This window comes from Mastigoproctus giganteus, chromosome 12 (assembly GCF_048544385.1).
Source record: "Mastigoproctus giganteus isolate SK-2022 chromosome 12, ASM4854438v1, whole genome shotgun sequence".
NCBI classification, from domain to species: Eukaryota; Metazoa; Arthropoda; class Arachnida; order Uropygi; family Thelyphonidae; genus Mastigoproctus; species Mastigoproctus giganteus.
In genome coordinates, this window is record NC_143586.1 from 160,586,126 (window position 1) to 160,609,589 (window position 23,464).

At 38.2% G+C, this 23,464-nt stretch overlaps 1 protein-coding gene across 1 annotated transcript in view; it reads right to left on the reverse strand.

Annotated features, from left to right (window-relative positions):
• The window catches only part of LOC150077544 (intraflagellar transport protein 25 homolog), a 29,154-nt gene that overhangs the window by 956 nt on the left and 4,734 nt on the right, over positions 1-23,464 (reverse strand). Inside the window, exon 3 of the mRNA XM_090385937.1 lies at positions 15,226-15,294. Coding sequence (XP_090242063.1) covers positions 15,226-15,294 — 69 coding nt within the window. The remainder of the gene's footprint in view (positions 1-15,225; positions 15,295-23,464) is intronic.

A 23,464-nucleotide genomic window follows, 5' to 3' on the forward strand; every position in this document is an offset into this window, starting at 1 on the left:
TCGACTTCATCCTCACTAACAGAAGATATATTGTGAATGATGTTACCATCCTGAATAAGGTAAATGCTGGAAGTGATCACAGAATGGTAAGATGTACACTTGATGTAGATGTAGAAAAGGAAAGGAAAAAACTGACTCTCGTAAATAATACAAAGGTCTTTGAGATAACAGAGGAGGAGAAAAGGCAGTATGTACTGGAACTTAAGAACAAGTTTGAGCTTCTGCAGACTGCTCAGGACCAAGATACCGACGAGGAATATTACAACTTTCTGAAAGTGATAAAGCCCAAGAAACCTATAGGGAAAAAGAAATCCAAAGAAGAAAAAATTAGTCAAGAAACACTTATCATGATGAACCGAAGATGACAAATGAAGAGCAAGAAAAACACTGACAGGGAGAAAACTGAGAATACTGAGTTATGCAAAGCCATTAGAAAGAGACTCAGAGAGGACATAAGAAGATTTAACACAAGAAAAGTGGAACAAGCATTAAGGGAAAACAAAGGATTTAAATCAGCAGCCATGAGCAGTAATACAGAAAGACAAATGATACTGAAACTGAAGAATAGCGATGGTGTACTTATAAACAGCAGAGAAGGCATAATTCAAATAGCAGAAGACTACTATAGAGAATTATACAAGGAGCGAGGAAATGATGCCAGCAGTGGGGAAGATGGATTGCAAAGTAGCAACACATATGACATACCCGATATTCTTCCTGATGAGGTAGAACATGCATTGAAGAAAATGAAGAATCGGAAAGCCCCGGGGGAAGATGAAGTTACTGTAGAGTTGTTAAAATTGGGAGGAAGAGACATGACACAAAAACTGGCAAGGCTCTTCACAAAATGCATTAGAAAATGTGTGACACCTAAGGAGTGGAATAATGCAATCATAGTTTTGCTGCATAAGAAAGGAGATAAATCAGAAATTGGAAATTATAGACCAATTAGCTTGTTATCCCATATCTACAAGTTGTTCACAAGGGTCATTACTAACAAATTACAAAGAATACTTGGTGAGAATCAACCGAAAGAGCAAGCTGGCTTTAGGACAGGATTCTCAACTATGGATCACCTTCACGTAATATCACAGCTAATGGAGAAAGCAAATGAATATAAACCACCATTATGCCTGGCATTTGTGGATTATGAAAAGGCATTTGACTCCATACAACATAAGGCAATGTTTCGTGCACTGGAAAGACAAGGCATAGATACCCCATATATTATGATTTTGAAGAAAATATATGAGAGTGCTACCTCCTTTATTAGACTAGACAAAGACAGTAGCAAATTTAAAATCGAGAAAGGAGTTCAACAAGGAGACACAATATCTTCAAAGCTGTTTACTGCTGCCCTTGAGGAAGCTTTCAGAAGATTAAACTGGTCGCAGAAAGGAGTCAATGTAAACGGAGAGTGCCTAAACCATTTACGATTTGCAGATGACATTGTGGTGATAAGCCACGATCCCAAAGAATTAGAGGAAAATCTTAATCAGTTATGCACAGTTAGTATGGATTTTGGACTAAAGAAGAATATGGCTAAAACAAAAGTAATGATGGACAAATATACCACAAAAAGAGACAATGTTTGAAGGAGCAGGTGGAGTCATATAGTTATTAGCTGTAATAATGATAAATGGCTGGAAGTCAAAAGAAGAATAAATTTTGGATGGATAGCATTCAGGAAATATAGTCACATACTGAAGAGCAATATCCCAGTTTGTCTGAAACGTAAAATAATGAATCAATGTATACTCCCCACCATGACTTATGGAAGTGAAACTTGGGCACTCACCAAAAGAATGGAAGAGAAGCTGAGAACTACACAGCGAAGAATGGAACGAATTATATTGGGAATCAGACTGAGATTAAGATAAGAAAACAAGATAAGAGTTAGATAAGAAAAGAAACACATGGATTAGGCAGCAAACTCAAGTAAAGGACATCTTATCAAAACTAAAGAACTAGAATGGTCTTGGGCAGGACAAAGCTCAAAGACATGATGACAGATGGACTAAGAAAATAACAGAATGGTACCCAAGAGGAGCTAGAAGAAAACCTGGAAGACAAAGGCGGAGATGGATAGATGAAATTCATGAGTTTTTGGGTAGTAAATGGATGGCCGGTGCTCAAAACAGAAGGAACTGGAAAGTTGCTGGAGAGGCCTTCATCCTGCAGTGGATTGAAAATGGCTGATGATGATGATGATGCATTTCAGAATTACAGTAAATGTTGATACAAATTAAATTATTCAAAATACAGTATAAATTAACTTTTCCAAATAGTATAGTATAAAGGAGTTTCTTATGCATGGGTTAATGTACACATCATTTATACTACCAAGATAATTATGCATTATTTTAATTATATCTCATATTGTGAATACCTTTACAATGAGTTGCCATAGTATCGCACTACCTCAAATAAGCAATGCTTCACATATGGAGAAGACAACTGTTACTTATTCTTGGCAGATACCACCACCCAGACAGCACTGTTTCAAGGCTTTTTGGCCTCTCTTCAGTGGGTTGGTATGTACCTGGTGTTGCAATAGTGACAACCCAGTTATGAAGTATAACTCCACAATATGTCAGATGAACTCCACATGGATGCCAGATGAACTAAAGAGACATGTGGCAAAGAAGAAATATGCATGAGATATGCATATAAATTAAGGTGACAGAAGCCTATGATAGATATAAGCTGGTCTGTAACCAAGTCACAAAGGAGGTTAGGCAGGCAAAGGCAGGTTACGAGAAATCTTTGACAAACAATGCAAAGAAAAACAGCAAAGAACTCTTTACTTGGACATGTTAGGCACTTCCTTAAAAGGCACCACCACCACCACCACCAGGACCGAAGTCAATATGTGCTAATTTCATTCACTAAAATTTATTACTACCAAAGATTATTTATAAATTTAAAAAATATATATATATAAAAAAACATTTACAATAAAAAACAGGTAAATATAATAAATATGTAACAATATACAATATTTACATTTCATTCATACGGTAGAATTACGGTAATTATATTTACAATAATTATTAAATTATTAAATATTAAATTTACAATCTAAACAACGATATTAAAATTTTAAATAAAACCGAAGAAGTACGTAGCATGACCAGCAAAGAAGGGGCCATGGCAGTTTAGCCTGAAGGAGATGAACAGTGCATTACTCTGTCCAAAGCGTTCAGTTTCCATCCAGACCTCGCAGAGGTATGCCGTGTGTAGATAGATAGAATTAAGGCTCTTCTTTTAAAAACCTTATTTATAAACTCTAAAAACAAGTTAAACAAACTTTTATCCACAAAGAATTCTGGAAGAGAACCATCATTTAATACAAAAGTACTTCTTTCTAATTCAGATCTTATATCCAAATAATTATATGAGTTGAACGCAACTTGAAGACTAGTCTCCACTGCCCCGCACTCACAGAGAACAGAGGGGAACCAAGCCAAACTAGTTCTGCCTGAACCTCGATTTCTCCTGTGCTTTCTCCTCACAGGAGAACCCCTTTCTCCTGTGAGGAGAAAGCACACATTCAAAAACAAAATCGAAGCCAGGGCCGCAATTTATAATTTACTGTTGAGACGGAGGACAGAAATAAAAATGTCTCTCTTATTATTATTAGCCATAGGTGCAATGAAGCCTGAGGCTTATGCTGCACCAGCCAAAAAAAAAAAGTCTGAGTAACCCCCTGAGACAGAAGAGAGAGAGAGAGAGAGAGTCAAGAGTAGAAGGGAATCACCAAGAAAGAGAAGAATGATCATATCCAGCTCAGGACAATGGGTGTGCCAAGCCCATACTCACCAGATGTGAGCCCCTGGGGATGAATCACATTGGTCAACTTGATATCGATGGTTCAACTGTTGATGATCCTGCTCAGGTAGCTAACAAAATGAGTATTTTGCATCTACATTCACATATGAGGAGTTATTCAGGGAGAGGAATGCCAGAGATGAATTAAACTCTGGCAGTGAGCTAGATGATTTTGTAATAACTGAGAGCAAAGTGGAGGAGAAATTGTTGAAGATAAACATAATAAAGGCACCTGGAGTGGATGGGATCTATCCATTAAATTAAAGGAGGCAAAAAAGGAAGTAAGCAAACCCTTAACCATAATTATGAGAGCTTTCTTGGACTCAGGGGAGGTACCTACGGGCTGGAGACATGCAAATGTGACCCCAATTCCAAAAGGAGGATCAAAGGGTGACACAAGTAATTACATACCTGTTAGTTTAACCTCTGTTCCAGGGAAATTAATGGAGGCACTGGTTAAAGAGCCGACCTGGCTAGACGGATGGGTAAAGTGCCTGCCTGGCAACCCAAAGGTCACGGGTTCGAATCCCGCCTCGGGCTTGGATCAAAGTACTGCAAAAACCTTGGGAGGTGCATTATGGCCACAGAAGCCGATGCGCCAACAACGACCAAAAAAAAAAAAAAAAACTGTTTAAAGAAGCACTGCAGGATCATCTAGACAAGATGTCTAGATGATCAGTCATAGCTCGGACACAGCATGGTTTTGTTAAGGGAAAGTCTTCTCTGACCAATTTGATTGGATATTATGTAAAAAAAGTAAAGTGCAGCCATTATCAACCCACTGCAGGGTGGAAGCCTCCCCAACAATTCATGCTGAGGGAAATGGACCATAATCTGCCACGCTGGTCCAGTGTGGGTTGGCAGATCGACCGTATTCAGCAGGCAGGGGCTTGAACCCCGGTCTACTCAAAGAGCGTGTGCTACTGCACTCCCGCTCCTGCCCACTCGGCTATGGATATTATGATGTGGTCACAAAGGCACTGGATGCAAAGAATAATTTTGATATCATATATTCGGATCTTAGAAAGGCTTTTGATACTGTTACACATGGAAGACTGCTGCACAAATTGGAGCAGTGTGGCATTAGAGGCAAACTGCTGCTATGGATAAAGGGATGGTTGAGTTGGAGAAGACAGAGAGTGGTAATCAATGGACACTGCTCATCGTGGACTAATGTTATTAGTGGAGTCATCATTAATGATACTGAAGATGATATATCAGGCTTAATGTCTGGTTTTCAGACGATACGAAGGTCGGTAGGGTTGTTAATGACACTGATGATAGTAATTTGCTGCAACAGGATCTAGAAAAGTTGAGCAGATGGGCTGAGAGGTGGCAACTGAAGTTTAACATTGACAAATGTAAAGTACTGCATATGGGAAGCAGTAACCCCAGAGTAACGTATCAACTGTGTGGTACTACACTGACGGTGGCAGAGAATGAAAAGGACCTGGGGTAATTGTGCAGGCAGGTATGAAGTTTTCTGAGCAGTGCAGATGGTCTGCAAGAGTAGCTCATGGTGTCTTGTCAATGATATATAGGAATTTTTCTACCAGTGATAAGGTGGTGATTATACCCTTGTATAAGGCAAAGGTCAGGCCATACCTTAAGTACTGTATACAGGTCTGGAGGCCTCATTTTAAGAAGGATGTAGAGCTGCTGGAACGAGTACAGAGAAGGGCAACAATATTAGTGAATGGAACAAAGGGTTGCTTTTACGAAGAAAGGCTTAAGTTTTGCAAATTACAGTGTCTGGAGACTAGGCACCAGCGAGGTGATCTGATAGAGGTGTATAAAGCTTTGAATGGTTTGAGTATGCTCAATGCCGATGGGATTCTTCCTCTTGCTCAGAATATTCGCCTAAAGGGCATAAATTCAAATTGAGGAAAGACAGTTTGTAGGATAGACGTGCAGAAGTTTACTTTTAGCCAGAAGGTGGTTGATTGCTGGAACAGACTTCCATCCCTTGTTGTGGAAGTTGATAGCCTAAATAAATTTAAGGCTCAGCTGGACAGGTATTTCGAATGAACGGAGGGGTGAAATGAAAGTGGTTCTTTTTTTTTTTTTTTTTTTTGGCTGATCCTGCATAAGCTTGCTTATGCAGGATCAGCCAAAAAATCTGATCCTGCATAAGCTTGCTTTTTTTTGTGACTGCATCATAGTATCCAATCAAATTGGTCAGGCAAGATTTTCCCTTAGCAAAACCATGCTGTGTCCGAGCTATAAATGAAGTCTTGTCTAGATGATCCTGCAGTGCTTCTTTAACCGGTTCCTCCATTAATTTTCCTGGAACAGAAGTTAAACTCACAGATCTATATTACTTGTGTCAGCGGCGCCTCCGTAGCCAGGTGGGGAGGAGCAGCAGTACGTAGCACATGCTTCTTGATCAGATCGGGGTTCAAGCCCATGACCACCAAATACGGAGGATGCGGAAAGGTCAGGGAATAACCATCGCATATCCCCGGAGCAATATGGCCTTAGTTGCTAATGCTCCTAAAAACCAAATAACAAACAAACAAATTTGTGTCAGCCTTTGATCCTCCTTTGTGAATTGGGGGTCACATTTGCACATCTATGGGTCACACATTTGCACAGTCTATGGGTACCTCCCCTGAGTCCAAAGCTCTCATAATTATGGCTAAGAGTTTGCTTACTTCCTTTGCTGCCTCCTTTAATATAACTGGATAGATCCCATCCACCCCAGGTGCCTTTTTTATGTTTATCCTCAACAATTTCTTCTCCACTTTCCTCTCAGTTATTACAAAATCATCTAGCTCACTGCCAGAGTTTACTTCACCTCCGGCATTTCCCTTCCTGAATAACTCCTCATGTGTGAATGTAGATGCAAAATACTCGTTTAATTTGTTAGCCACCTGAGCAGGATCTTCAACTGTTGAACCATCAATATATAGTGCACCAACTGATTCATCCCTTTCCTTCTAGAGTTTACATAGGTAAAGAACTCTTTTCTGTTTTTCTTTGCATCCTTTGCCAAGGGTTTCTCATAATCTACCTTCGCCTGCCTAATCTCCTTTATGACTTGGTTACACACCGGCTTATATCTATCATAGGCTTCCATGTCACCCATTAATTTATATGTATCCCATGCATTTTTCTTCTCTGCCGTATGTCTCATTAGTTCATCTGACATCCATTTAGGCCTAAACCTTGAACAGTATTTCTTAGTTGGTATGTAAAGCCTAGTAGCTTCCAAGATAAGTTCTTTGAATGCTTCCCATTTTGAATTTGCTGTTGGTAACGTCATCAGTTCATCCCACTGTATAGAATTTAAATACTGTCTCAGACCATCGTAGTCGCCTTTACGAAAGCAAAAACCCTTCCCTTTACCCCTAATAGTAGTTACCTCTTTGAGTAAATCCCACTGTGATCACTGCCACCTAGTGGTTCCTTTATCTGCAGATTCTTAATGCATAAAGAATCACCACTGATAATCAGATCAAGAGTATTGCTCCCTCTAGTTGCCTTCCGAACATGCTGATGTAGAAAACAATCATCAAATAAATCCACAAAAGCCTTGCTAGTGTGTGAGTGACCAACCCACAAATTCCAGTCAATATCTGGAAAATTAAAATCCCCCATTATAAGACTCTCTGATTTACTGGCCCACTCTATTTCCCTGTACAGTTTCTTATTATACTCATCAGAATCATTAGGGCTATAATGATTAATAATCAATTAATAATCAAATTAATAATCAATTTTGATCTCCCAATGCTTATGTCACACAAACTGACTCGACACTGCACTGTCCGGCGATGTCGACTGGATTCACTTCCTTGGATTTTATATGTTTCTTAACTAATAGCATAATCCCTCCTCCCTTCCTATCCTGTCTATCCTTTCTGTAGACATTGTACTCCCCAAATTCCAGTTCTGCATTACTTATATCTGTGTGATACCACGTCTCTGAAATCCCAACAATATCTGCCTTTGATGTTTTGAGCAATACCTCAAATTCATCAAATTTATTTACTAAACTCCTAGCATTGGTGTACACACAAGTATACATGCACCTGTTCCTATTCTTAGCTACCCTAACACAACCCATGTGTTTACTTGTACCGCAATGACTCCCAGCAGTCTCTGAAATATCCTACATCTTGTTTTCCAGGCTGCTGCTCATTTAAATAGAAGATATATAATATCTTTATATATATCCCCTTGATGTAGGCACCTGTACATCATGAAGGGACCTCCCACTGATGCTGCTGGTCCTCTAGATTAGCATCACTGAAAATCATTTGGATTTCAAGTTAACACCACAGGAATGTGATGTGTCAGCCACACATGGTGTGACCAGTGAAACAATGAGCAGCACTTTTGTTTGATAACATGAGAGCTCACGAAATGGTTGACCCAGGATTAATCATGCTGACATCATGCTCCTGCCCACACGGTTCAAAGGTCAGGCTGATTGAAGTGTAGGTACTCTACATTGCCCTGGCTTTGATACTCTGAATTCTTACTAGTTTATACTGATGGTTTGTAAACTGAGAAAACTACCAACTCAGGTGCAGTATTTTCAGATAACACCATCTCCATGTAAGTCCCTCTTGAATATAGCATATATACTGCAAAGTGCTCCAGGCTATTAAGCTAACTTAGGAACATATACATGAAAAGCATTACCATAGTTGCTTCCTATACACAGATTTTTTTGAGTGTTTTAGCAGGTATGCAACCTGATCACCATCCAGTCCTGGGCTGGGGAACATTCAGGAAATGCTGTACTTGGATTTTGATAGAGATGTCTACTTCTGTTGGATTTCAGCCAACTAAGGGTTTGAGGGAAATGAATTGGACGAACAGGCTGCAAGGTCAGCACTGCCTCTGACTGACCTCAGTATTTTGGTCCTTCATATGGATTTTCAACATTATATTTGTGAAAGTTGTCATACTTTTTGGGAGGCAATATGGCACAGGCAGACTATGAACAAATTATATAGATTAAACATGTGATTGGACTGTGCCAGTCTAGTATACATAAATTTTACTCGGTGGAAGGTGTTTAGGCGAGACTTTGAACAGGCCATAGTCACCATCTCAATCGTATCTTCTGAAGGCTGCGAATGTAACTTTTTGCGAATGCTTGGTATTACTCTAACAATCAAACAAGTTTAAATTACCTGCTTTCAGTTTTTTAATGAGTGACATAAAGCTTATACCACTTTTTATTATTATTATTACCAGCCATATAGTGCAAGGAAGCCCGAGGCTTATGCTGCACCAGCCAAAAAAAAAAAAAAAATTCCCCGAGTTACCCTGAGAGAGCGAGAGCAAGAGTCAGTCAAAAGTAGAAAAAAATCACCAAGAAAGAGAAGAATGATGATATACAGCTCAGGACCCTGGGTGTGCCAAGCCCATATGTGAGCCCCTGCAGTTAAACCAACCCTTTGCCCTCTATGCTTGGGCATATTATATCTGACAAAGATGATTTTTTTTTTTTTTTTTTTGTTAGTTGTTGGTGCATCGACTTCTGTGGCCATAATGCACCTCCCAAAGTTTTTGCATTTTACTCTGATCCAAGCCTGAGGCGAGATTCGAACCCGTGACCTTTGGGTTGCCAGGCAGGCACTTTACCCACCTCGCTAGCCCGGTTGGCCAAAGATAATATATTGGATGTTTTACCTTTTGGAATTAACTCACTTTTACTACTGTGATTGATTGTAAAGCATGCTAATTATGCTAGTCTTTTATACTTTCATTCTTTATACCTTATACAGGTTTTACATCTTATGCATGTATTTTTATAGCTTATTTATACTTTTATACATTATACAATATCTTTACCTTCTGTTATTTATCACTATGCCCAAAAATATTATATCTTTTATTGTTTACAACCATATGGCTATAATGTTTGTTGCATTATGGCCACAGATGCCATTGCACCATAAAACCAACCAACTACATAGCCCTGGCATAAACTTCTTGTGCATTTATTTCTTGCCAGGCAAGTGGATACACCCTTGGACTCTACAGGTGGTGGGAAAGCCAATCTCACGTGAATCCTTATAATATATATTCTTTTTCTGGGAACTCTATCAAGGTTCATAACAGAACATTTACTTTCAGAATCATATATAACTGCTTCAGCTAAGAGACCTAGGAGCAAAGCCATATTCTGGCTTCTATCCTTCCCAATTATTCATTTCACAATTAGGCGCCTCCGTAGCCAGGTGGGCAGGAGCAGCAGTGCATAGCACACGCTTCTTGATTAGACCAGGGTTCAAGCCCGTGACCACCAAATACGGAGGATGCGGAAAGGTCAGGGAATGACTACCACATATCCCCGGAGCAATACGACCTTAGTTGCTAATGCTCCTAAAAACCAAATAACAGCAACAACAAATTTAACAATTGAACAAATGACATGGAGAATATCATAATTTTTTATACAGAAGGATCTAGAAGGGTTTGTCATTTCTCAAACATCTGTGAAATGGTTATGATCTGGACTATTTAAGATGAAAAATGAAAAACACACAGACCACTTCCTTTGAAAACCAACCATGATAACTCCCCATGAGTGGTTTTCTGAGGAATGGAATTATCACCTTCACCTTTCTGAGGAGAAGATTCTCTCTGAGTTGAAATCAAAAGGAGTGGCAAATGTAAAACAAACACCTGTCCCTCAGGGTGGAAATCCTATGCCAACTAGAAATCTCATCCTTACATTTTATTTTCTGACATTCCCTAATGCTCTCGCCACCTTGCACTACACAGCCAGTGCTAGGTGAGAAACTAGGAACTATAAGAAACTAGCTTAATTTTGTTCTTCAACGTAAAAAAAAAACTTACCAACAAAGAAAGAAATAACACTTCTTGTATATATAATTAACTTTATTAACAAAATAATAACTAACCTCTACTTATCATTGGTTAATGGGTGGCACTGCTCTTTCCTTCATGTGGTGTAGACAAAAACATGGTTAAATTATACTCCAGTTCTTATAATAAAAATCACTCTTCCATGGCTAAGAGATGCCAAAAATAGATCATGAAAGTTATCCATCACTTAAGCCTCCAGGCTCAAAAAGTACCTATGATATATCACATGCAAAAGACAGAGAACTGAAGTAAACCAAAAGGAATTATCACCTTTTCTTATCTTCCTTACTAACTACCCAATCTATGATTCATTTCTTATGCAGTAATTTCTTGAATATGTCTTTTCTTAATTTGTTTAAATGTCTTGTAAATTTAATTTATGCAATTTTGTATATTTAATTTTGTGAAGTAATTTTTTAAAATATTTTATAAATCAAATTCTTACTTTCTGAAAAGCTAATTTTGCTAAGTTATATTCTTTTTGAGATCTTGTAAGCTTAAATTTTGAAGTTCAGTAATTGATAAAGTTTTGGTAACTGCTCAAGTAGTGCATTATTTTGTTAATTTAAATTCTGTAATATTTTGTTAGTTTAATTCTCATCTTAATAATGGTTGCTACAGGATTCACTTTGAATACTTCACTCTGACTTCGATGGAAATGGCTGTAAGCAATTCCTGTGTGAGACATGAGTTTACAGCTTGTATAGCCTGTGTCATCCTAGTTCAACCAATATTTCTTTTCTTTGCTAACACTGAGTACTGATCTCAATTAAATATGATGCATCACTAGATGAATTCATATCACTGAAGAAATGGGTAGTTGTTCTAGAAACAAATAAAACTGATGCTCGTTGGTGACTCAAACAATTAGTGATCTACCAGATGATACACCCACAATTTGGACCCCAGAAGAGAATAATAGTCATGTTACCCACAAATAGAAGATGATGAGTTTCACTATGGTATGTATAATGTATTTTGGAAGGATACAGAATAAAAGGGGTATGGGCATGCTTCTTATCAAATGCAACATGAGCACAATAGAGGCTTTCACAGATTCAGAACTTATGCCAACATGGAATCTATGTGGTGTGAGGCTTAACCAGCAGTGATAGTGTAATTCTAATAGAGACATGGTACTATACAGAGATAAGGGGTAAACTTTTCATCATAGTGAATACAGAGTGTTCAAGGAGAAAGAAAGAGGACTGAAGGGTTGGGAGAGTCATTCTTGTTATCTAAAGCTCAATGAAAGTGACCAGATTATTCCCAGAGATGGACCCAGTTCACATGGATATTGAGCCTGTGTGATGTGAGATAATCTAGAGTTAAGGGAAATTATAGCAGGGGTAACTTAAAGATGATTCTGCAGAATATTTCTTTACACAACTTGAACGAACAAAAAAAGTGACATTTATGAGCAACTTTAACCTGGCTCTTATAGACTGGAAATACGCCACACAAAAACAGTTCCTTGAACCATCTAGATGATAATTATATATTCTGGAATATCAGAGAAAATATAAGCTCTAATATCCTCAACCTGGTTCTTACCAAGGATTCAAATTGCATCAAAAACTTGACAATGCAGGAACCAATAGCATGTAGTGACCACAGTATCATTAAATGGAGAGGATACAAAGAAATTTTTGTAGTCAAATGAAGAGGTAAGGGTTTCGATTTTATGAGAAGGGATTACAGGATGCACTGTAATCCCTTCTCATGATTTGTTGCCAACATTTTTTTGCACTTATTGCCTTTGTGTTCTTTTTGTATGGCACTTGGTGGTTGTGTCCAACAGGTGTTGTGATTGACTTAGCTGCTTGCTCTAATTTATTATTGGGAATTCAGACACATAGGGAATCCAGCAAAATTGGATATCTTTTGTTTATTAAATAATTTTAAAGTATCCTGGAGATATCAAAATATTTCTTAGTACCTGCAAAGCACCCACTGATTTGGAACCATTTCTCCCATAGGGGTGAGTGGTTCATCACATTCCATTATTTTTGGCAGAGCTACTTCCCATAGTAGAGGGGGGAAGTTTTGGTATGACAGCAAGACTACAAAATTCAAGGTCCATGTTTATGAGAATTTCTTTAAGATTTATATCTAATAGTCAAATGACAAGTCTACAGGCTTAGTATAGATTCTATCAATGTGGCTCAAATGTTGTTGAACATGCTAGGCGATTAGCATGGATTTTATTTTGCATGCATACTGCAGTATTAATTAATTATTCTTCCTAATGGATAGTAATGATCCATGAACTTCATCAATGTTTGGTGTGGATCCATCCACACCAAACATTGCCATGGCCCAGAAGCAAGGCAGATAATACTGTATTGCTTGGATGCATATTTTGAGAGTAACCGGAAATTCCAAAGTTGTGCACAAACAAAGCTGATTCTGCTGTGACTGGAAGTTCATCTGTTATTATATTTTATTTTTATTGAGAACAGGTGGCACAGAATACCATAGAAACTCTCCTTTCTAGTAAAAGGTTTTAGCAGCAGAGAGCACTTGGTCTTGCTGAATTATACACTCAAGAGTCATAATTAAGTCTTGATCTTAGCAATTCCCACTTTGTTAATGAAAGAACATGGAGGATATTTAATTTTATACAATTAATTCTGAATTGTTTGAGATGTGCTAAGAATGTTAATTTTTTTTTGTCAATGTATAATAACAAGTAACATATGCTTGACTGTGCGGGCATAACTTGTTCATTTAGTTTCAATTCTAAATCAGGATGACGTATCTACAGGTGCTTCCATAGCCAGGTGGGCAGGAGCGGCAATGCGTAGCACATGCTTCTTGATTAGACTGGGGTTCGAGCCCGTGACCACCAAATACGGAGGATGCGGAAAGGTCAGGGAATGACCACTGCATATCCTCAGAGCAATATGGCCTTAGTTGCTAATGCTCCTAAAAACCAAATAACAACAATGTATCTACAAAAGTGAATTCAAGTAATTTTCTGTACAAAAAGTCAAAATCTGTTAGTGTTTGTTGATAGCTCCAAATAATTGTTTTTCAACTGTTTGCATATTTTGAGAGTAACCGGAAATTCCAAAGTTGTGCACAAACAAAGCTGATTCTGCTGTGACTGGAAGTTCATCTGTTATTATATTTTATTTTTATTGAGAACAGGTGGAACAGAATACCATAGAAACTCTCCTTTCTAGTAAAAGGTTTTAGATATGAAGTTTTCCACTCATGTCTGAGAGTACATATGGGGTCTAAGAAAATTCTGCAGTGAAAGTTAGTAAACCATAATTATATATCTCTCTAAGAATTTCATGTTGCCAGGTAGTGTCGTATGCCTTTTCAAATGAACAAGGGAGATATAATTCTTAATGGTAGGAGAGACATGATCTTAGGAAGTAACAGAAGGCTGGATCTCAAGTTTATTTTCGGACAGCATTTTGTAGATCCTTGAAATAAATTAACTGCCAAGGTTGACAGAAGCAGAATGGGTAAAGCTGAATTGGATGGTCACTTTCTCTGGTGACAGAAAAGTATAAGTTCATCAGACGGAGAAAAATCTACTTCTTAGATCATTCAGAATGTCTAAATGATGTAATCAACTTCTTACATCATTTAGACATTTTGATACTAATATTGTTGGAATAAGTGACCTTTGTGGTGTCACTGAGACTAATGACTTGGGGAAATTCACTAGTCAGCTGAACAGATACCTACGGCAGAAGGAAACTCAGTAATAATATTGCCCTGAGTATTACGGTCCAAAGGTATACTATATGCGCACAATGATATTTTTATCTCTATTAACAGTCCTTTAAAGCAATTATTTGTGAAGGATGGGCCAACTGGTTAGAGACACCTGTTAGATGAATGAAGTGACCAACAATTTCACAAGGGTGCAAATTAGTGAAAAATTCACAGAAGCCAGCGAAACACGACACATGCTCCCATCTTTGATAGACTGAATATGTTATATTCTTTGGAAAATGTGAATGTTCAGACCATAATATTAGTAATGATGAATGACTTGTAACAACAATGAATATTTGGCATTATACAATAAATAAAAGTTTTGTTCTACAATGACATTTTTTTTAGTAAGCACTTGTGAATCTGTTTAGAATATATGCATTGAAATATTTTTCCCCCAAAATTTGTCTTCTAAAATGTGGGTGTCTTACTATCCAGAAAAAAAAATTTCTTTGGCTAGTGTGGCAAAATTATCAGACTTCTGATGGTTTTGTTACACTATCCAAAAAACAGCAAACAAAATTTTCAAAAATAAGAGGCACAAAATATGCATAATTTTTTATATAGAGCTCAAATATATACATTAAATGTAATGCTAAGAAGAGCTGCTGTCACTAATGTGGTAATGGGTAATAGGAAAAAACAATATAAAAAGTTGCCTTTTTAAATTAAATGAGTGCAGTAATAATATAACCATAATTATTATAAAATATGATTATCAGATTAAGAAGTTCTAATTACCCTTAAAATTACTACTTCAGCAACATTTCATTACATGTATATAAAAAAAAATGAATTACTTACCAACATCAAGTAAATTTGAAAATTCTACAGGTTCAGGATTAATACTTTTTTGAAGACAAAGTTTCTTCACTGGAATATAAATCAAGCATTATATAACATAACCCACTTAAATGTATGTACACAGTTGTTTTTAATTACTGCCTTCTCTATCATTAATTTAATCAACATTTTAAATAGCTATATCTTAACCCCGGGGGCTCACATCTGGTGAGTATGGGCTTGGCACACCCAGGGTCCTGAGCTGGATATCATCATTCTTCTCTTTCTTGGTGATTCCCTTCTACTTTTTACACACACACACACACACACACTCTCACTCTCTCTCTCTCTCTCTCTCTCTCTCTCTCTCTCTCTCTCTCTCTCTCTCTCTCTCTCTCTCTCTCTCAGGGTTACTCAGGAACTTTTTTTTTTTTTTTTTTCCTGGTGCAGCATAAGCCTCAGGCTTCCTTGCATCATATGGATATTAATAATAATAATAATAATAATAATATTAGGAATTTTATAAGTATATGTACTGTATAAGTAGGTCAGAGCCTCATTCTATATGTAGCAATAAGCAAACTAGGTTTGCTACTCCTACACTCGGCTACACTGGCCTCCATAGCCGAGTGGTCAGAAGCGAGAGTGCAGTAGCACACACTCTTTGAGTAGACCGGGATTCAAGCCCCTGACTGCTGAATACGGTCGATCTGCCAACCCGCACTGGACCAGCATGGCAGATTATGGTCCATTTCCCTCAGTATGAATTGTTGAGGAGGCTTCCATCCTGCAGTGGGTTGATAATGGCTGCACTTTACTTTACTTTTACATTGATCTCATATTGCGGAGGCACTTTACCACAAGTTTGGTATTGCACTATTCTAAATAAAAAGCATTACTCCAATGGAGAAGCACATTTCTATTTATTTAAAGCATGTGGCATTACCCAAAACAGGGTTTAAACCTTTTTGGGATCTCATCTGTTGATAAGCCGGCACTGTGAAGACTTGAATTCCCACCCCTCCCCACTTATATAATAATACTTTATAGCTGCCATAGCATGAGGCTTTTTCTGTTAATTTCATCATCACCAGTGTTCTGTCAAGGTCAGGTCCCAGCATACACCTCAACAGCCACTTCTCCTTATCTACCTATCCTCAGCCCTCCTTTTCATCTCTCCATATTCACCATTCCCACTCAATTCATCTAACAGTTTTTCTCAGTCTCTCTGGGACTCTTCCCCTCCATTGTATTCTTCATCAATCACCCACTTTGCAACCTATGTCCAATCCAATTTCTCTTCCACCTTTTGATTACTTTTCCATCTTCCTCCATACCCACATTTCAAAACTTCCAATCTTCTAATATCTTCCATTCTCAATGTACATGTCTGTGTCTTTGCTCCATAAATTAGCACACTCCACACCAGATATCATACCAATCTTTTCCTTAAACCTTTACTACAAGTTTGGTGGTAAAGGTGATAATATTCTTCTTCACCTTTCAAAAACTTTTTTTTTTTATCACTGCTATTCTTATTCTTGTTTCTCTTTGCTTCCTTCATGATTAAGCATCCCAAATACCAATACTTGCTCACCTGTTCTATTCTCTCTCCTATTTCAATATTTAACTCACAGCTTTCTCTTAGCAATCACATAATCTTTGTCTTCTCAAAATTAATTTTCATCAAAAACCTATCACAACTTTCCTTTAGCCTATTAATCAATTGCTTCAGTCCTTCCTCAGAATCTTCCACCAGTGCCATATAATCAGCAAATGTTACACTCTTATTCTCTCCATCTCCACCTCATGCAATTCTCCCTCATCCTTATGTAACTTCCTTTTAGGTTAACCCAGTGAAAGATTGGTCAGGCTGACTGGAATGCCTTCCAATATCTGGCAGAGTTTAACGTCACTACAGTCGATCAGGAGCCTATCAAGGAAGCAGTGACACACATCACAAAAAATATTATCCATGCAGCTGCAATTGCAGTTCCAAAAACATCTACCTGGTTTCTGCCACCTCCAAAACCTTGGTGGAATGCAAAATGCAGTCAAGTGACATGAGGGTTATTGGAAGACAACTGCAATAAGCCATTCATTGCCTTAACTCTAGGGCACTCCCTAATTTAATTCATGTTCTTGCCACAAAAGACCATTGGAATATATTTTTATCATAAGTGTAATCTTCATCCCAAACCTGAATTGAGGTTTGGACAAAATGCTATTCCAGCAGTGTTAGACACAAAATTCTTGGAAAAAAGTTGACCTTTCTCAAACACATCCATTAACTCTGTTATAACAGAGTTAATGGATGTTAACTCTGTTATAATATTCAATGAGAACACTGAATATTCTCTACGCTCTCTCCTCAATTTCTTAGGCGCAGACTGATGCAATTTACTGTGCATCTATTGTGCACTTGTTGTTATGTTTGTTTGTTTTGTTATTTGGATTTTAGGAGCATTAGCAACTAAGGCCATATTACTCCGGGGATAAGCGGTGGTCATTCCCTGACCTTTCCGCATCCTCCGTATTTAGTGGTCATGGGTTCAAACCCCGGTCTAATCAAGAAGTGTGTGCTACGCACTGCTGCTCCTAGCTACAGAGGCGCCACTGTGTGTGCACTTGTGCAATCTCAACTAAATTATGGGTCCCAGATATACAATCAGCCAGAAAAGATGTATTGCTACTGGTACATTTCAAACCTCTCCTGTCCAGAACTATACGTAGAAGCAAATGAACTACCATTATCACTTCAACATAAACAGTTATCTCTAATGTATGCTTTAAAACTGAAATCCCTCCAGACCATCCTATGTGAACATTTGTTTTTCAGCCATGATGGGAAAATTTGTACAATGCCTGTCAGACTGCTAATTGTCTTTTCGGTATTCATGTCCAAGGACTACTCCAAGATTTGCATATCATAATAGACAAGCTTTTCCAAACACCAAGGCAAACCCTTCCACCTTTTCCCTTGAGAACTGGGTAAAGTCCGATACTTCATCATCTATCTACCTGCAGCTCTATTCAGCAAACACACAAGCTGAACATGCTGGCTTCTTGCCAGTTTACACAGATGGATCGAAGTTGGAATCGTGCTGTCATTCCAGACACTACTATATTCCAGCAGATTCTCCCTGAATAATCAAATGTGAATAATCAAATGTTGTACTTACAGTTTCTAAGACTGCTTTCACCTCCTTTTCTGTTAACTATAAAACTGCGTTTCATCTGTTTTGACCAGTTCCATTTTCTCTTGTATATCCATCTTCAAAAAAGTCCTCCTGTATTCAGATCCTGTTTTCCATAATTGTATTCTCTGATTTTTTTTTCCCTCCCACTAATTGTCATGCTAGAGCACTTTTATCAGATATGTGATTTTGGGGAAATGACTGCTTACCCTCTGTTACTGTGGCTTACACTAAGACAACTACTATTCTAAGGTCCATCCCATCTCCAGACACACACTCCCAAAAAACAGTCTTCCTGACTTTAATTCTCTGACATGACAAAAGGAAAAAGGCCCTTCCAAATCTTTTCAAGGTGCCCAACAGAAAGGGAAGGATCTCCAGTGGAATCTTTCCCTTTCTGTTTCAATAAATTTTGTAAGTATTGATTGGCGTCTGTTAGAACCCCAGGGGGCTCACATCTAGTGAGTATGGGGTTGGCACACCCAGGGTCCTGAGCTGGATATCATCATTCTTCTCTTTCTTGATGATTCCCTTCTACTTCTCTCTCTCTCTCTCTCTCTATCTCAGGGTAATTCGGAAATTTTTTTTAGCTGGTGTAGCATAAGCCTCAGGCTTCCTTGCACTACGTGGCTAATAATAATAATAATAATAACCCTTGCATTTTTATCCAGCCAATAATTACCCTCTCCCAATCTGTTTTAATTTTGCAAACACCAATTACAGAGCACTCCTTTCTTTTGGAAAAATGTTGTCATTCAAAATTCCAATCTTTATATTTCAAACTAATCTGATATTATTATGATGGTCTGTAGTTTAATTAAATTTAAGGGCTGTCTTTGTCTGAAGTCATGTAAGCTTCATTCTGGCTGTATTGTTGTTGATGGTAAACAGTTGACAGGTGAACCATTCCAACAGACACTAGCATGCTAAGTAGCATCTGTGGTAACGGCTCATCTGCACCACCTGCACTAAGACTAACTAATACACGGAACATGACCCCCCCCCATATACTGATCATATGTCAAAATTCATGTACTGGAAATTAACCCAATTTCCATCTTATAGGCGAGGCAAAATAATTATTATTCTATGTCCTTGCACCAGAAATTTAATTGTTTAATTTATGCATTCAACAAACATTGAATCTAAATTCCCATTTTATTTCTTGTTTTCTTTGAAACCCCTTCATTATAATCTATTCTCAGAACTTTTTTGACTACCCCATCTACATACAAAAATTTCAATTTTATTTTACCAAATAAGCTGAGGCTTACAATATCAATAAAGTAGTACAAATGCATTAATACAAATTTTCATCTGTTCTGTGACAATTACCTTAATTTTAACAAGTCTGTCTGTACATTAGCATTAGTAAAGACATACAATGTAAGAAAGCAAGCTTATGCAGCATCAGCCAAAAAAAAACGCCCTCCCTCCATTCGTTCCAAATGCCTGTCCAGCTCAGTCTTAAATTTATTTAGGCTATCAACTTCCACAAAAAAAGATGGAAGTCTGTTCCACCAATCAGACAACTGCTGGCTAATGGCAAATTTCTGCACATCTATTCTACAACTGTCTTTCCTCAATATGAATCTATGCCAACTCAGGTTCTTAATCTGAGCAAGAGGAAGAATCCCATTAGTATTCAGCTTGCTCATCCCATTCAAGGCCTTATACACCTCAATAAGATCACCTAGCAGGTGCCTACTCTCCTGGCACTGCAATTTGCAGAATTTAAGCCTTCCTTGGTAAGAGCACCCCTTTGTTCCCCTCACCAATCTTACCCTTCTTTGTAAATGTTCTAGCAACTCTACATCTTCCTAAAATGAGGCCTTCAGACCTGTACACAGTACTCTAGGTGTGGCCCGACCACTGCCTTGTATAACAGGATAATCACCTCATTGTCCTGGCTAGCAATATATCATTAACAAGACTCTGACCTGCCCTGGCAGCCTGTCTGCACTGCTCAGAGAACTTCATATTTCATTGCACAATTACCCCCAAGTCTTATTCACTTTCCACTTCCCTGAGTGTAGTACCACACAGTTGGTACGTTTCTCATGGGTTATTGCTACCCATATACAGTACTTTGCATTTCTCAATGTTAAACTTCAGTTGCCACTTCTCAGCCCATTTGCCCAACTTGTCTAGATCCAGTTGGAGTAGCATACTGCCTTTACTGTCATTAACAACCCTGCCAACCTTTGTATCATCTGTAAACTTTGACATTAAGCCTCATATACCTTTATCAATATCATTGATAAATATACAAAACAATGGACCCAGCACCAAACCCTGGGGAACTCTGCTAATAACATTTGTCCACGAAGAGCAGTGTCCGTTGATTACCACTCTCTGTCATCTCCCACTCAACCATCCTTTTATCCATTGTAGCAACTTACCCTTAATGCCATACCTCTCCTATTCGTACAGCAGTCTTCCAGTATGGGCTTGGCACACCCAGGGTCTTGAGCTGGATATTATCATTCTTCTCTTTCTTGGTGATTTCCTTCTACTTTTGTTTCTCTCTCTCTCTCTCTCTCTCTCTCTCAGAATAACTTGGGAATTTTTTTTTTCGCTGGTGCAGCATAAGCCTCTGGCTTCCTTGCACCATATAGCTAATAATAAAAATAATAATGTGCAACGGTATCAAAAGCTTTCCTGAAATCCAAGTATATCATATCAAAATTATTTCTGGCATTCAGTTCCTATGTGACCACATCATAGTATCCAATAAAATTGGTCAGACAAGACCTCCCTTTAACAAACCCATGCTGTGTCTTAACTATTATTGCAGTCTTGTCTACATGATCCTGCAATGCTTCTTTAACCAGCGATTCCATTATTTTCCCTGGAACACAAGTTAAACTAATAGGTCTATAGTTACTTGTCTCACCTTTTGAACCCTCTTTGTGAATTGGTGATACATTTGCACACCTCTAGTCCATGGGGACCTCCCCTGAGTCCAAGGAAGATCTCATAATTATGGCTAAGAGTTTGCTTAATTCCTTTGCTGCCTCGTTTAATATAACTGGATAGTTCTCGTCCACCCCAGTTGCCTTCCTTATGTTTAACTTCAACAATTTCTCCTCCACTTTACTCTCAGTTAATACAAAATCACATAGCTGCCTTTAGAGTTTGATAAACGTCTGGCACTCCCCTCACTGCATAACTCCTCATGATGAATGTAGATGCAAAATACTCATTCAGTTTATCAGCAACCTGAGCACGATCATCAACAATCAACCCATCTATGTTAAGTGGTCCAATCTGGTTCATCCCTTACCTACTAGAATTTACATAAATAAAGAACGCTTTGCTGTTTTTCTTTGCATCCTTTGCCAAAGTTTTCTCGTAATCTGCCTTCGCCTGCCAACCTCCTTTGTGACTTGATTACAGACTAGTTTATACCTGCCATAGGCTTCTGTGTCACCTGATAATTTATATGCATTCCATACATCTTGTGTCATCTGCAAACATTTTTCCCATAAATTTTTCTTCTATGCCACGAGCCTCATTAATTCACCTGACATCCATTTAGGCCTAAACCTTGAACAGTATTTCTTAGTTGGAATGAAAAGACTAGTAGCCTCCAAAATTAAATCCCTGAAAGCTTCCCATTTAGTATTCAACTTTGGCAACCTCATCAGTTGGTCCCACTGTACAGAATTTAAAAAGTGTCTGAGACCCCTGTAGTCACCTTTACGAAAGCAAAAGCCCTTCCCCTTAGCTTTGATGGCAGTTACATCTTTAAGTAATTCCCACATCAGTACATTGTGAGCACTGTCACCCAGTGGTTCCTTTATCTGCAAATTCTTAATGCATGAATAATCACTGCTGGTAATCAGATCAAGAGTATTACTCCTTCTGGTTGCCTCTCGTACATGTTGCTGTAGAAAACAGTCATCCAATAAATCCACAAAAGTCTTGCTAGTGTGTGAGTGACTAAACCACAAGTTCCAGTCAATGGCAAGTTAAAATTCCCCATTATAAGATATTCTGATTTACTGGCCCACTCTATTTCTCTGCACAATTGCTCGTTATACTCATCAGATTCATTAGCCCTATAATACACATCTACTCTCATTTTTTCTTTCCTACTGCTTATGTTACACCAAACAGACTCAACATTGCACTGTCCATCAACATCAGTTGGATGCACTTCCTTAGATTTTATGTTTCTTAACTAATAGCATAACCCCTCCTCCTTTCCTGTCCTGTCCTGTCCATCCTTTCTGTACACATTGTACTCTCCAAATTCCAATTCTGAACTGCTTATGTCTGTGTGACACCACGTCTCTGATATCCCAACAATATCTGCCTTTGCTGTCTTGACTAGCACTTCAAGCTCATCAAATTTATTAACTGTACTCCTAGCATTGGTGTACATTCAAGTATACATGCACCTGTTTCTACTCTTAGTTACCCTAACACAGCCCATGTATTTATTTGTTCCACTATGGCTCCCAGCAATCCTGGAAATCCCCCATTGCCTTGCTTTCCAGGTTGCTGCTCATTCTAATAAAAGCAGTGCAAGAATCACTTTTGCCTCTGCCTGTGGCTATTGTTAACCTTTTAGCCTTTGTATCCCCCCAAGCTAGCAACCCATTTAACACTGCCTTGATAGCATCAGCAAATATTCTTGCACCCTTTCTATTTATGTGTACCCCCATCCCTGTAGAAGCAGTCTCTCCTGTCAACAAGCACAGACCAAGCTGAAAAAAATTCTATCCCTTGAGCCTTGCATAGTCTCTCCAGGCCAAATTGATCGACAAGGCTCTCATCATATACTCCCTCCTATTGTGTCTGGGCAGAATTGCAGACACTTTCACATTCAACCCTAACTCGCGACATTTTTTCAACGTTGACCTGTACTTGTTGAGTAAATCTGCAGATCTCTTACTCTTAATGTCATTAGTTCCAACGTGTACAACAATATCACCTTTTGTGCCCTTAAAAGATGAACTTCTTTACATGATATATTTAACTTATTTACATGATCATTTAGATGGGGTTCTACATTCAACAAATACAGTACTATTTCAAATCCTCATTATATCTTT